The sequence below is a fragment of the Myodes glareolus genome, chromosome 5 (assembly GCF_982192425.1).
Source record: "Myodes glareolus chromosome 5, mMyoGla1.1, whole genome shotgun sequence".
In the NCBI taxonomy this organism is placed as follows: domain Eukaryota; kingdom Metazoa; phylum Chordata; class Mammalia; order Rodentia; family Cricetidae; genus Myodes; species Myodes glareolus.
Window position 1 is genome coordinate 109254562 of NC_142030.1, and position 16776 is coordinate 109271337.

The 16776-nt window shown below is 38.7% G+C and overlaps 1 protein-coding gene across 1 annotated transcript in view; it reads left to right on the top strand.

Annotated features, from left to right (window-relative positions):
* Cntnap5 (contactin associated protein family member 5) overlaps positions 1 to 16776 on the top strand; it is a 908928-nt gene that overhangs the window by 488422 nt on the left and 403730 nt on the right. Inside the window, exon 8 of the mRNA XM_087906619.1 lies at positions 12706 to 12970. Within this exon, the coding sequence (XP_087762745.1) occupies positions 12706 to 12970 (265 nt within the window). The remainder of the gene's footprint in view (positions 1 to 12705; positions 12971 to 16776) is intronic.

Sequence of the window (16776 nt, forward strand, 5' to 3'; positions counted from 1 at the left end):
GGGAATGAGGACAAATATTTACAACGTGGTTAGGGATTTTGCTAGTTTAGTAAGGAGCTGGTTGCAGGTTCTTATCCAAGATCCTTACGTTCATTAGTTCTAGATAGCTGGCCAGGCTTTCTGTACCAGGCATGATTTCCTTCTTGCTTATCTGTTCTTAAATCCAAATAGAGACTTGTTGGGTATCACCACCAACCTATCACTGCCACTGCCTCACTCTTGGCTATCATACCATGCTGGTTGTTGATGTGGTATATGGATGCCATAGCTAGATAGACCTGTTGGTTTCTTCTCCTCTTTGGAAGCTTGCGTGGCACTTTCTATGGAACCTAGTAGTAAGGAAAGGGCTTTAGCTAAATTCCAGCTCAGCAGCCTCTGGACCCTGTTCCAGAAGTGCCTGCTATCCTCAGAAATACAGAATTATATTCTATATCAGAGTTTTTGTTTTAACAATATAGAGAAGAATGAGCCAACATGGTGGTAAACAGTATTGGTCTTGATCTGCTTGAGATATAAGCTTCTAAGCATACTACACGGTATTATCTTGAATAGGTTACCTAAGGTGGGAAGACCCACTCTGAATGTGGGCAATACCATGCTATAAACTAGATCTTGGGCTTAGTAAAAAAAGAGAAAGTGAGCTGAGCACCATCATTAATCTCTTTCTGCTTCCTAACTATGAACACAGTAATAGTAACTGCCTCAAGCTTCTGCTGTCATGTTTACCTCCCCAGATGTGGTGGTTTGAATAGATATGGCCCACATTGACTCATAAGTGTGAGTGCTTGACTTCTAGGGAGAGGCATAATTAGTAGGTCTGGCCTCATTTGTGTAGGTGCGACATTGCTGAAAGATCACTGTGGGGTCAGGTTTTGAGTTCTCATATGCTCAAACTACACCCAGTGTAGCACATAGTTCACTCACTGTTGCCTGTGGATCAAGATGTAGAACTCTTGAATTCTTCTCTAGCACTATGGCTGCCTGCATGTCACCATGTGCCACTATGATGATAATGGACTAAAACTAAACCTCTGAAACTGTAAGGTAGTCCCAAATAAATGTTTTTCTTTTTAAGATTTGCCATGGTCATGGTGCCTTTTCACAGAAATAGAAACTCAAACTAAGGTTGAAATTGAAAGCAGGGACTGGGGTATTGTGGTGATAGACCTGACCTTGATTTTGTTTAAAGGAATGGGGATTTTAGAATTACTGATTAGGAAAACCATGCAATGATTTAAGTTGGACTTAATAGGCCATACTAATAAGAACATGGAAAACTGTAGATAGAAGTTTCTTTTCTGCCTGGTACTTCAGCCATTCAGTACCAAAGAAAATCATAGAAGCTTGTATTAACTATAAACTGCTTGACCTATTACCTCAGGATTATTATTAACTAACTCTTAAAACTTAAATTAGCATTAAGTCTCATCTCTGTTTAGCCACATAGTTTGGTGCCTTTTCTCAATGAGTCATTCTCATCTTGTTTCCTCTGTGTCAGGCTGGTGATTGTGTCTCTGCCTTTTTCTTCCGAAAATTCTCTTAGTCTGATTGCTCTGCTTAGTCTGGACTTCCTGCCTGGCTACTGGCCAATCAGTGTTTTATTAAACCAATATGAATGACAAATCTTTGCAGTGTACAAAAGCATTATCCACAGCCCCCCCTTTTTTATATCAAATCTATACACTGAATTCAATATTCTATGTTTAGCTTTTTTCCTGATCATTGTCAATAACAACTTGCAACCAAAACACTAAAAAAAGACAAACATCCATAATCATTTTTTGGGGAATATGGGCATAGTTTGCTAGGTTACTTCCTGCTGAATGGGAGCATTGATAATCTTATGAGGACCAAAAGAAAATTTAGGATTGTGGTCAAGTCCTGATTGTAGCGTTCTGTGAGGTTGGATCACTTCAACCCAACCAGCAACCTTGAACTATTTTGGATGCAGAACTCAGAAGAAACTACAACAGAGGTGCCCTAAAATATTGGTACGTCTGGGCCATTCGTTTCTCTTGGAGAATTTTCAGGAGATCCTCATTGATTAAATCTCATTTTTCTTAACCAAGAATGAATCCAAAGCCTCTTATTTCCTGTGGAAGCAAAAGTAAGACCTCTTCTCCAAAGTAACATATCTTTTTAATTAAATTTTGAAGTCAAGGCATTTTCAAAATATATAGGTTGGGTTAATCCAGTTACATTTATAATCAAATGTCTTTTAGCAGCTGTTGCTCCTTCCTTAGCAGTCAAACAATTCAAAGACAATACAATAACATACAGTATTTAGATTTTCTGTGTAGTCTCCATCTATGTGTGGCTATTTTTTAACCCTCTTTCTTTTATTTTTATTTTTTTAATTTTTTTTTCAGACAGGATTTCTCTGTGTATCATTGGTTGTCCTGGAACTAATTCTGTAGACCAGGCTAGACTTGAACGTATAGAGATCTGTCTGTCTCTGCCTCCCAAATTCTGGGATTAAAGGTGTGTGCCACCACCCCTGATTATTTCTTCTTTTAAAGGACTTTCTCTATCCTTTTTATTTTATCTCCTAAGTCTATGCATACTTTTAAACACACTATAAACCATTTAGAGGGTTTTTCTCATTTGAATCTGTTTTTACTGTATATCTTTATCTTTTTCTGACCACATAAGGCTTTAATCTACTAAGGGTTATTGCTAGGATTAAAGCTGCTCCTTTGGCGACAGATTCTACCCCATTCCTTAGTTTCTTGAGAGTCCAGTTTCCTGACCAAGGTACTGGTGGGAGTCAGATTTGCTGTCACAACTCTATGGAGTTTCCAGATCCATATCAAAACCAAGAAGCCTGATGCCTGCTGGTCATGAATGCCATTTAAGTGTTTGATAGCAGAGTCTCTTAAAAGAGTTATGAGGTTTTCACTGCTAACACTGAGCTGGGTAACTTCCCTTAAAGGAGTTGCACCTCTGCTTGCTACCAACAAACAGAGCCTACCAGAGAAAATATGGTTACCAAGAAGCTGTGTTTGACTGTTTTCCTATCTGTCTAGAATCCTTTTTTTAAAAAGCTTCCTTATGGTTTATGTGGAAATTTTTGCCAAATGTTTGTGTGCCATTTATAAACAAAGTTTTTGCTCTATCCAGATTTGGAGCTGTTCAGTCCCAAAGAAACACACAGAGGGTTATATTAATTATAAACTGTTTTGTCTTTTAGCTCAGGCTTATTATTAACTAGCTCTTACAACTTAAATTAGCCCATAATTCTTGTATATGTCTAGTTATGTGGCTTGGTGCCATTTCTCAGTGAGACATTCTCATCTTGCTTTCTCTGGAGTCTGGCTGATGAGAGTGCCTCTGCCTTTCCTCTTTCCTAATTCTCTTAGTCTGGTTTCCCTACTTATACCTCCTGCTTGGTTACTGGCCAATCAGTGTTTTATTACGCCAATATGAGCAACAAATCTTAATAATGTACAAGAAAATTGTCCCAGAGCAGAAAACAGTGGTGCTGAGGGTGATTTCAACTGTGAGGGCTTGGCTCAAGAAAAGAATTTTAGAATGTTACCTAGAAATCATTCTTATAATATTTTGATAAAGAATGTGACTACTTTTTGCCCTTGTCTAAAAGTCTTCCCAAGGCCAAAGTGAAAAGTTTTGAATTACCTCTGTTGGCAGCAGAATTCTCAAAGCAGTTTGTTATTGACACTGCTGTATGGTTACAAGTGGTCACTCTTAAGCAGATCTGTAATAAAAAAAAAAAAGGAGCAAGCTGAACACAGAAAAATATAAATTGTATGATTTGAGGAAAAAAGAGAAACCAGGAAGTAGAATGGAGCTAAATCCTATGTTCAAGGAGATAAATGATCAAGAAATGAAATAAAGAAAGTGGTGACCTCACGACAACACCTTATCTACCTATGTTTTCAACTTGTGAATAGGAACTAAAGAACATGTTAGATCCAAGCATGGTGGTGCATATCTGTAATTTTCAGTACTCAGAAAGTAGAGGCAGACAGATCTCTGAGTTTGAGATCAGCCTGGTCTACAGATACAGTTTCAGATCAGCCAAGATTTGGCACTAAAGAAAATCATGGAAAATAGAAAGCTGTTGACTGAGGAAACCATGATCCAGACCCAGGAAGCAGCAGTAATTGGCAGCTTTGACCACATGATTTGGGCTTTAGAGTCAAAAATACAAGAAGGGTGTTATGCAATCTCCCTCCATGACTAAGGGAAGTTACTGAAGAGAGGCATGTGTCAGCACTGTCCCTGAATGGAGGCCTAGAGAAGAAACTGTGTGAAGCTATGAAGGTGAAGCTTAGATTGAATTGGAGATCCCCATAATGTTGGAGATTCCAGAACTGTGTGATACATGCCAAGGAGTGCAGCTAACAGAGAGTGGAACCAGACCAAGAGAAAGAAGTATGTTGTAGTCAACAAAGTCAAAAGGAGTTGGAGATCTGAAGAGCATTTGGACACCAGGATTGCAGATGCAGAGTTTGAAGTTTGTCCAGCTGATTTTCAGTCTAGATTTTGGTCCAGTATTTCCTTGCAATGCTCCCTTTCCTCCACTTTGGAGGCAATAAATATACTGTGTTGTTGTGTGTTAGAACTACATGATCCGTATATATATTATAGAGGCTTGCAAGAATCTCAGAAGAGACTTTGAACTTTTTAACACATGTGAGACTGTTAAAGACTACAGAGACTTTTGTAGTTAGACTACATGTATTTTGTATTATGTTATAACTACAAGCCTATGGGGGCCAGGGAGTAGAATATTCTAAAAAAATGGCCCCCACATAGACTCATGTGTTTTAATGCTCTGAGTTCTAATATATTAAAGCTATGCCTACTGTGGTATACTGTTCACTTCTTGCTGCCTGCAGATCAAGATGTAGAATGCTCAGATACTTCTCCAGTACCATATTTGCTTGAATGCTATCATGCTCTGCTTTGAGGATCCTGCCATGATGCTAATGGACTAAAGTTCTGAAACTGTAAATCAGTCCCTGTTAAATGTTTTTCTATATAAAAGTTGCTGTGGTCATGATGTCTCTTCACAGCTATAGAAACCTTAATGAAGATGCCTGATGTCATGTGTTCCTGCACTGATTTACTGTAATCCCATGAATTGTAAACTGGAACAAACTCTTCTTTCTTTAAGTTACTGTTGTCAGGAGTTTATCCTCAGCAAAGGGAAAAGTAACTAATAAACAAGCATGTGTAGTGGTGAATGTGCAAGTACTGTATTTCTGTAAAGCAAATGGAGTTCCTGCTGAGAGTATCAGTTATCTTTAATTAGCTACCCTGGTGGGTATCCAGAGAGCCCAGGACTCACATTGGACTGAATGGAAGGTTTAAAATCTGTGAGTGAAGGAATATTTTGTTTTAGTTGAATTATTTTTATTTTTCATTCTTATACTACATTTTGACCCCAACTGTAATTTTCCCTCCCTCTCCTTTCCCCAGTCTCTCTCCCCCACCTCTCCTCTACCCCAGACCCACCTTGCTCTACCTCCCTTCAAAGAAGAATTGACCACCCAGAGATATCAACCCAACTCCACACAACAAGCTACAATAAAAGCTGACACATACCTTCTCATCAAGATTGGATGAGGCAACACAGTGAAGAGAAATGGACTCCACAAGTAGGCAAAAGAGTCAGAGATAGCCCCTGCTCCCTCTGTTAGGAATCCCTCAAGAACACCCAGCCACTCAGCCATATCATATATGCAGAGGACCGTGATCAGACTTATCGAAGCTCTCTGGTTCTGTGAACCCCCATGAGCCCCAGACACTTGATTTTGTGGGTCATATTTTTGCAGTGTCCCTGATCTCTCTGGTTCCTCTGATCCTTCCTTTCTCTCCTCCTCAGGACTCCCTTAACTCCTATTTTTGCAGTGTCCCTGATCTCTCTGGTTCCTCTGATCCTTCCTTTCTCTCCTCCTCAGGACTCCCTTAACTCCACCTCATGTTTGGTTGTGGAATGTGCATCTGCTCACATCAGTTGCTGGATTAAATCCCTCTGGTCTCTTTGATGACAATTCTGCAAGCCACCTGCCATAGAGCAGTTTGCTGTCAGGACAAACTGTAGGTTTTCTGGTTGGATTATTGTCCCAGTCCCTCTACTTGAGGCCTTGCCTATTTATAGAAGATGGCCTTTTCAGGTTCCATATTCCCCATTACTGGGAATGTCTGCTAGGGCTACCTTTGTAGATTTCATGTTTCCATTCCACTATGTTTCCAGCTCATCCCACAAATACCTACCCCTCCGCCAATTCTGGTCATTTCTCCTAGTATTTTCTCCCTGTTCCCCCTCATCGGAACCCTCAGGTTCCTATCCCCACCCACCCCCAGTACAACACAAAATTCATTCTATTTCTTCTTCTCAGGGAGATCCCTGCTTTCCCCCTTTAAGTTGTCCTTGTTACTTATCCTTTCAGGGTCTGTGGATGGTAGAATCTTTTAATTTACAACCAGTATCCATGTATAAGTAAGTACATCCCAGCTGCATTTCTAAGTCTGGGTTACCTCACTCAGGGTGGTTTCTTCAAATTCTATCCTCTTTTCAGGAAATTTCATGATGTCATTGTTTTTATTAGATGAGTAATATTTCACTGTGAAAATGTACCACATTTTCTTTATTCATTCTTCAGTTGAAGGACATCTAGCTGTTTCCAGTTTCTTGCTTTTATGAATAAAGCTGCTGTGAATATAGTTTACCAAATGATTTTTTTTAGTTAATCTTGTATCCAGGAACTTTGTTGAAGGTGTTTATCAGCTGTAGGAGTTCCTAGATAGAATTTATGAGTTCCGTTATGTTTACTATTGTATTATCTGCAAATAATGATACTTTGACTTCTTCCTTTTCAATTTGTATCCATTGATCTCCTATAATTGCCTCTTTGCTCTAGCTAGAACTTCAAGTACTATATTGAATAGATATGGAGAAAATGGACAGCATTATCTTGTTACTGGTTTTAGCGGAATTGCTCTGAATTTCTATTCATTTAATTGATGTAGGTTGCAAACTTGCTGCAAATTGCCTTTATTCTATTTATGTATTTCCCTTGTTTCCTTGATCTTCCTAATGCTTTTATCATGAAGGGGTACTGGCTTATGTCAAAATCTTTTCCAGGAGTGAATAAGATAATTATGTGCTTTCTATTTCTTACAGATTTTTTATATGATGAATTACATTGACAGATTTGAACCATTCCTACCATCTATGGGGTGAAGCCTACTTGCTCGTAGTGGTTGACCTTTTTGATGTATTCTTGCATTTGGGTTGCATATATTTTATTGAGTATTTTACATCTATATTCAAGGAAATTGGTCTGTAATTGCCTTTCTTTATTGAATGTTTGTGTGGTTTGGGTATTACAGTGATAGTGGCCTCATAAAATAAATTTGACTGTTTTCCTTATTTTTTTATTTTGGGGAATAATTTGAGTGTAGATTTTACTTTTTAAAAAACATCTGGTAGAATTATGCTCTAAGTCTGTGTGACTCTAGACATTTCTTTCTTTTTTTTGGTTGGAAGAATTTTAATAATTCTTCTTTTTATTTAGGGGTTATTGGTCTATTTGAATTGTTTATTTGTTTTGGACTTAACTTTGGTAAGTGGTATCATTTTTAATTTTGTGAAGTACAGGTTTTTGAAGTATGATCTCATGATTCTTTGGATTTTCTTCATGTCTGTTGCTATGTTTTCCTTATTTTATGATTTGGATATTCTCCTTTGACTTTTTGGTTAGGTTGGATGAGGGTTTGTCTATTTTGTTGATTTTCTCAAAGAATCAACTTTTGTTTCAATGATTCTTTGTGCTGTTCTTCTTGTTTCTAATTTATTGATTTCAGTTCTGTTTGATTATTTGCTGCCATCTAATTCTCTTGGGTATGCTTGTTTCTTTTTGTTCTTGATTTTTTAGCTGTGTTCTAAAGTTTCTAGTAGGAGATCCCTACAATTTCTTTATGTAGGCACTTAATGTTATGAGCTTTCTTCTTAGTACTGCTTTCACTTTCTCCTGTAAGTTTGGGTTGCTTTGTGTTCATTTTCATTGAAATCTATGAAGTCTTTAATTGTTTTATTTTTTCTGCTTTGACTTAATTGTCATTCAGTAGGGAGTTGATCAGTTTCCATGAACTTTTAGGATTTCTCTTGTTTTTGCTATTTTTAAAATCTAGCTTTCATCCCTAAACTGAAAGTATACAGGGGGTTAGTTCAATTTTCCTTTATTTGTTGAGAGAGAGAGAGAGAGAGGGTTTGTGACCAGGTATATAGTCAATTTTGGAGAATCTTTTCTAAGGCATTAAGAAGAAGCTATATTCTTTTGTGTTTGGGTGAAATATTTGTAGATGTCTGTAAGGTCAATTTGATTCATAACATCTGTTAACGCCATTGTTTCTCTGTTTAGTTTTGTTTAAATGGTCTGTCCATTGGTAAGAGTGGGGTGTTGAAGTTTACCAATATTAATGTATGTAGTTTGATGTCTGATTTATGATTTAGTAATTTTTATTTTTTTTATTTTTTATTGGCTTTTCAAGGCAGAGTTTCTCTGTAGCTTTGGAGCCTCTCCTGGAACTAGCTCTTATAGACCAGCTTGGCCTTGAACTCAAAGAGATCCACCTGACTCTACTTCTGGAGTGCTGGGATTAAAGGCATGCGCCACTACTGCCCTGCCCTAATTTTTTTTTTAACAAATGGGGGTGACATTGTGCTTGGGACATAGATGTTCAGAATTTAGACATCATCTTGATGGATTTTGCCTTTGATGAGAATGAAATATCCATTTACATCTCTTTTGATTAATTTTGATTTAAAGTTCATTTTCTTAGATATTAGAATAGCTGTACCAGCTTGCTTTTTGGGTCCATTTGCTTGCAAAATCTTTTTCTAACCCTTTTCTCTGAGACAATGTCTATTATTGATGTTGAAGTGTGTTTGAGTATGCAGCAAAATGATGTATCAAGTTTTCATACCCGTTCTCTTAGCATGTGTCTTTTGTTTGGAGAAATTGAGTAGATATATTGAGAGATATTAAAGACCAGTGATTGTGAATTCTTGTTATTTTGTTGCTGTTGATGGTAGAGGTAGTGTGTGTGTGTATGTTTCCCTTCTTTGGGTTTTGTTAGTATGACATTATCTATTTCTTTTGCTTTCATGGAAGTAGTTAACATCCATGGGTTGGAGTTTTCCCTCTAGTACTTTATGTAGGGATGGATTTATGGATATATATTATTCAAATTTGACCTTGTCATGAAATATCTCATTTTCACCTATGGGGATTGAATTTTTTTGCTGGGTATAGCACTCTGGGCTATCATCTCTTGTCTCTTGTAGTCTGCAAGACATCTGTGCAGACCTTTCTGGCTTTCAGAGCCTCCATTGAAAAGTTGGGTGTATTTTTATTAAGTCTGCTTTTATGTTATTTGACGGTTTTACCTTGCAGCTTTTAATATTGTTTCTTTGTTCTGTATGATTAGTGTTTGATTACTATGTGACACATGGATTTTCTTTTCTGGTATAATCTATTTGGTATTTTATATCTTCTTTTACCTTTATATGTATCCTGCTTTAGGTTAAGAAAATCATCTATGATTTCATTAAATATATCTTCTAGATTTTTGAGCTTGAATTTTTTCTTCTATTCCTATTTATAGGCTTTCTTTATGCATAGGACCCAAAATTTCCTAGATATTTTGTGTTAAGGATTTTTGTCCAATGAATCTATTTCTTCTAAAGTATCTTCAACTCTTGTGATTTTCTATGTGCTCTTCCTTGATGATGCTTGAGTCTGTAGTTCCTGCTCACTTACCTTGATTTTCCAGTTCCATTATTCATTCAGTATTTTTTTTTGCTTTGATTTCCACTTTCAGATCTTGAACAGTTTCCTTCATTTGTTTTTTTTTTTTTAACCTTTTACTTTAATTTTTCTTGACTTTCTTGGTATTCTGTAAAGGATTTATTGAATTTTTTTTTCTTGATTTTTCAAGACAGGATTTCTCTGTATAACAGAACCCAAGCTATCTTGTAAGTCTCTTTGTGGACCAGGTTGGCTCCAGATTCACAGAGTTACACCTGCCTTTGCCTCAGTAGTGCTGAAAATAAAGGCATGTACTCCCATGCCTGGCTTTTCTCAATTTCTTTAAAGTATTTTTTATTTCCTTTTTTAAGGACCACTGTCATCTTAATAAAGGTATTTTTAAGGGCATTGTCTTGTTTTACACTGCTTTGGCATATTCAGGTCTTGATGTCTTAAGATACCTGTGTTGTGATGGTACCATATTGTTCTAGATGTTCTTAAAGCAGCACTTAGGCATATGAGTGTAGGATGATTGTATGTCTATGTGCTAATTTCTGAGTTTGTCTTTACTAAATGGGTGTTTTGCTTTTTGGTTTTTGTTTCCTCTATGGACTTCTTGTCCTTGTGGTCTATATTTCTGGGAGTTGGCATGATCTGTGATCCAGTAAGGAGTGTCTGTCTAAGCTGAGGACTGGATTTCTGGATAATAGCTTGACCTTTGACACAGCAGTAACCTCTGGGCACATTGGGAGGTGAGATATGGTGGTGAGGAAGTAACTGTGTATTGGGGAGCATTGAGTGAGGGTAGCGGTTTGCTGGGATAAGAAGTGCACACTGCCACATACAGGTTTTTTATTTGGGTTCCAAGGGTCTGAACTCGATTTGCATTTTTGTGCATTTTTGCACATCAAATAACTTACTCACTGAAACCAAGGCCTGGGAATGTTTTTCCTGGAAAGTAGTGCTGTGGCCTAGACTGTTGACTTCCTGATCTGTACTAAGTATCTCCTTCTGACTCCTGGACCCTGGGTGGAAATTAATTTCAGGCAGCTGCTCCAGATAGCATCTCCCCTGTGGAGCTTTTTCTGGTTTCCACAAATGGTGTTGGCTTTGGGAGGCATATAATAGGAGGCTGCTTGTTTGTTTCTGGTTGCTCAGTCCTGAAGTAATCACACAGAAACCATATTGCTTGCAATACTGTTTTGCCAATAGCTTAGGTGTATAGCTACTTAGCTCTTAAATCCAAAATTAACCCGTTTCCATTATTTTATATTTTATCACAAGGCCCGTGGCCTACTGGCAAGGTTCCACTAAGCAACTCATGTCTTTCCCTTCTGGTGGCTACGTGGCATCTCCTGACTCTACCTTTTTTCTCCTAACACTCAGTTAAATTTTCCCCTCCTAGCTCTACTCTGCCCTATCACAGGCCAATCAAACTTCTTTATTCATTAAATAATAAAAGCAACACATATACAGAGGGACTTCCCACATCACAGAAAGCTTAGAGAAATTGCACCTTATCATGCAAAAACTGCAGTTCAATGGTTTTGAACCATCTGCAGGGGATGTGATGTGACACCTTGCGATGACACTAGCAGACGGTCACGCATTTCTGTGTAGATCTGGAGCCTAAAGGAGATGTGTAGTGCGAATGAAGCTATGACATGTTTGGATGTAGAATGTGTTAACCAGACAGCAAATGGCTTTCCCAAAAGAACCCTTTTCCATCATTCAAATAGTAGTTCAGCCTTTCTTCTATACTCTTTTAGATAAACAGTCAATATTTGGGGTTGACCACAGAAATTCATTCTTTAATTCATCATAAATTCCTAAACTGGAACTTATTCTGTGGACTTGGATATACAAGGGTCCATGAAAATAGTAATTTGTTTTCTTATTTTTCTACTTTAGTTAAAAACTGGTTCTTTTGTTTTGTTTGGTTTGGTTTGGTTTGGTTTTTTGTCTCATGTAGTCAGGCTGTCCTCAGTCTCGCTAAGGAGCCCTGGGTGAAACTGAACTTTGATTCTCCTGCCTCTACGTCCTGAGCACAGAGATTATAGGTGTGCAACACTGTGCCTAGGTCATAAGCTGGTGGAGATTTACTAGGGGCTTTAGGCATGCTAGATAAGGATTCAGAAAAATGAGCTACACCCTCAACTAATACATTCTTAATAGTTCCCAGGTTCAACTCTCTTCTGAAGTCCTTACTCTATGTAACTGCAAATATTCTTACAGACTTTAAAATCCAGCCGGCATCACCTTAGTGTTGTTCTCTGCTCCTATCTTTTGTCCTTGGGATTTGCTCTCCCTTCTGGGTCCTTGAATTTTTCCGTTGATCACCAGCAACTCCATTTTACTAATTTCCCAGAGGTTTTCCCGTGTGCTCTTCACAGACAGTTGCAGTCACAGCACACTCCTCCCTCTCCTTGCCCACCTCATTTTCATGAAAGCATCATTTGTTTAACAAATCTTTCATCTCTCTTTTTCTTTTCATGGCATTCTGCCTTGGGAGCCAGGATCAATTTTACTTTTAATCATATTCCTCTTTATAGCAGTTTTATCTTATGTGAATTTCTTCCAGTGTGATTCCAGAGTTTGTTAAATGGTTGACTCACCATATGGTTTTTCTCGGGGTGTTAATGTAATTATTTTTATAGTTTTTGAATATAGAAGATTCTTTTCGCTCTCTCTTCTTGAAATCTCCGGCTTCCTTCACAGGTAGCACTGGGGTCTTAAACCATGAACAAGAAGCAATCTTCTGAGTCCGTCTGAACCAAAATAACATATTTTTTCCTTTGAGATCATGAAGCTGAATGTGGAATGATCCTGAAATCAAGGTCAGCGCTGTGTGGTTGTTTATACCGACTGTCAGATTGTGGAATAAAAATGGCTTTTCTATGTCGGCTTTTTCATTGTTTTTCAGGGCAATGTCACGTTTTCCTGCTCAGAACCACAGCTCGTCCCCATCACGTTTGTCAGCTCCAGAAGCAGCTACCTGCTGCTGCCTGGCACCCCCCAGATGGACGGACTGTCAGTGAGCTTCCAGTTTCGAACGTGGAACAGGGATGGCCTGCTTCTATCCACAGAGCTGTCTGAAGGCTCAGGGACCCTGATGCTCACGCTGGAGGGTGGGACTCTGAGGCTTCTGATTAAGACAGTAGCAGGACACGGAGCTGAAATCCTTACAGGTACAGTCATTGCAGACATCCTTTTAATTGCTCCTTCCCTCCATTCCCTTCCTTTTCTTTCTTCACATTCCTCCTTCCTTCCTTCTCCTTCTCCTTTTTTTTTTGTTTATGATGGCTTCTTTATCTAAGTCAAAAAAAGTTGTGTTTCTGCCTAAAGCATACCTAAATTATCCTTAGGGATGAGGGGTGGCTAGTGGTGGCAGGTTCACTATAAATGTGAAGGGGCTTGCTCTCCCTCACAGCACAGTCTGAATTAACCATGTGTGCTTCAACAAATCTCTCAATTGTTTCTCTGCAGTATCATCAGAAAAGTGGAAGTGAGATTTCCCATCCAGAAGGATTTAGCACACTCTATACCACCTATGGAGTGGCCTGCTTAGTCCTGTGCAGTGATTTCTCACATTGTGTGTTATCTTTACCATGATCACTCCAGGAAAGGGGTGTCTTTTGAACTTTATACATTAGCAAATGAAGGGGTGCCTAAATGTCTCCAGAACCACATGTTCAAAATAATAGAACTGAAAATTTGGTTAGAATATATCTGCCTTCCGTGTCTCCCCAAAGATCTTTGGAATTCTGAATAAATTAATAAATAAGTGAAATAAAACAGTTCCTATGTTTTATTTCATATTTATTAGTGAATTTTAATAATTGCATTTCTTAAATACATTTTGAAGACATTAAGTATATACTGTTATGTGTAGCCTAAGGATATGATGAAACTTTCTAAATGATCAGAAGCTGGCTGAAGTCTGGGAAACACAGTCGTTCCCCTAACCCCGTCTCTCTCTCTCTCTCTCTCTCTCTCTCTCTCTCTGTGTGTGTGTGTGTGTGTGTGTGTGTGTGTGTGTGTGTGTCTGTTTGCCTTTTGGCGTCTGTGTATGTGTCCTTGAGCATGCTTGTGTGTGCAGATATGAGTACATGTATGCATATGCAGTAGACAATAAATATCAGTGTTGAGTATTTTCTGTTAGATGCCTTCTGCTTTTATTTGTTTGTTTGTTTAAGTTTTTGAAACTGGTGTTTTCACTGTTCTGTAACTTGCTAAGTGTTCCAGGCTGAATGCCTGGTAAGATCCAGAAGTTCCCCTGTCTCTGCCTCCCCAGAGCTGGAGCTACAAATGCTCACCATCACATGGTGACTTTTTAAATGTGATTTCTGTGACTCTGAACTCAGGTCTTCATGCTCGTGTATAGCAATCACTTTATCAACTGGGCCATCTTCTGAATCATTAACTTTCTTGTGTGGATTCTCAGTCTCAATGGTATAGATCTGCAGGCAGTTCTACCTTCAGTACTCCAGACCCTCCATCTGAATTTCTCTTGTTTTTTTAAAGTATGTACATAAGCATGTGCCTGTGTATGTGTGTGTGTGTGCATGTATGTGTTGCATACAGTGTATACCATGTCTTTGTGAATATTTGCACATTGAAGTCAAAAGAGGGCATTGTAGGTGGAATTGGAGACAGTTGTGAGTCATCCAACACACTTGCTCCGAAAGAGCAGCAAGCGCTCTAGGTCACAAAGGTGCATCTCCAGTCTCTAAGCTGAATTTCTTAAACAGAAGAATTGGCTTATGGGTATCTCCTAGTTGTAAAGTGACACTATGTTTTCTTAAATGGCAAGTCCTGATAGAGGTTGGACCATGTGACTAGGCTGAGCTCAGGCACCTGGTTTAGTCAGCAGACCCTGCTGCTGTGCTGTGAACCATCATGCACCGCAGATTTCACTACAATGTATTATTCTCTGTTTAGATGCCATTCTCCCATTGGTCTATAGATTTTATTGCCAAAATAGACTAGATAAAATTAAGTTAAATATTAATAATATATTACAATAGTCACAGTCTTGTCAGGCCATGGGAAAGCTTCAAGTATGTATGGAAGGCAGGACAGGGTAACAGAAGGTCACTGAAGGTCATTTCATGTCCTGCTCTAGGACTTCCCACCTTATTCTCTTGAGACAGTGTCTCTCACCTCAACTTCATGAGTGAAGAATTTATTTCAGCTCATAGCTTGAGAGCATAGTCCTGATGGCAGGACCTTGAGGCAGCTGGTTGGGCACATTGAATCTGTAGTGTGGAAACAGAGGGATATGAATGCTTAGCTCACTTTCTTTATTTTATTCAGTGTAGGACTCCAGTCAGTGGAATGGTGCCTCCCACACTGAGGGTGGGGCTTCCCATCTCAATTAACAGAGTGTAGAAACTCTCTCACAGACATGCCCTGAGTTATTCTACATTCTGTCAAACTATCAATCAATAATAACAGTGACAACACCCAAAACAGAAGCAATAGTCTTTCTGTAACCTGATTTTGAACATGGCAACCTATCATCTCTGCCATACTCCATTCACTGTATGCTGAGAAACAAGCTCTTGCTCACTCGAGTGCATTAATTCTGCTTTTCAGGCTGCAGAGATGGCTTGGTCAGAAGAGTATTTATATTTGAAGCACAGAGACCATACTTTGATCCAAAGACACCATAAAAAGCTGGCCAAGGTGGCATACCCTGTAATCTCAGTCTGGGGTGGTTGAGGACAGGTGGATTCCTGGACCTTGCTTGGCAGCTAGTCCAGCTTACATAGTAAGCACCAGGCCAGTGAGGGACCTTGTCTCAGAGGAAGTAGATTGTGTTCCTTAGGGTAGCACCTAAGGCTGTCTTCTGGTTTTCATGTGTGTGTATGTGCACAATTCCCTCACAAACACACAAATGCACAACCATCAAAACGACTTTTTAAGACTATAGCAACCATTAACAAGAAAGAAGTACCTGAAACACTTAGCGCAGTATTGGGAAGTTGATTAATAAATATCCATTCCCTCCATACTGAGTGAAGGGCCTCATCCCATGGGGATGTAAAAGTTGTGAGTAAATCCGCAGTCAGAGGAGTGTTCTAATTTTTATTAGATTTCTGCTAATAGCAGTGAGTTCCTCACTTTGAGTAATACTATTTTTCATGTTCATAGTCATAAAATTTAAACCATGATCTTCCCTTATTTGGAGAATAAAAATGTGAGCTGGCACTGAGCTGTCTCTTGCTGATTGATAAGATGTTTGAACACAGAGATTTGTAGGCCTTGGTTCCCAAATGCAGTTTCACTATGGTACAGGCCCTGGTAGTGGGTCCTCTAAGAACCCAGGAATGCTTCTACTATTAAGCACACATCAGTTTATTAGCATACACTTTCAGCTGAGAGAAGGGCTGATCGGAGTTTCTGTGTTACTCAGTCATAAGCGAGAAGAGGAATTATATTATTTCACATGTGTCTCCCACGTGCTGGATCAAGTGGAAGGAATTGAAATGAGAGCTTAAGAGGCAGCTGTGTCAGAAGACTAGCCTATGAGTCTTTCTCAAGGAGATTTTCCTACACTTTGCAAAGAATTGAATCTCTTAATGTGCCTTTCAAATGGACTAAAAATTTATTTGTTCTCATATTTTTCCACCTGGAAAGAGTGAGAAGACTAAAACAGCCAAAATGAACACTATCAATATTTCTTCCCTTAAATTTCTAACCAAATTTACTTTTAAAATGGTTGAGATCTTATGGACTTCATGAGAGAGGAAAATAGTAAGTGAATAAATGGTAATTTTTTCAGTAACCTTTCTGTGTGTGTGTGTGTGTGTCTGCGCGCACGCACGTGCACACACATTCATACATGTGTGTATGCATCTGGGCATGTCTAAATGTTCAGGGGTTACATTTGCACGTACACCATGTACACATACACAGAGGTCAGAGGGCGATGAAGGGCACCTGCTTTATAATTTGCTGTATTATTTCAAGACAGGATCTCTCACTAAAC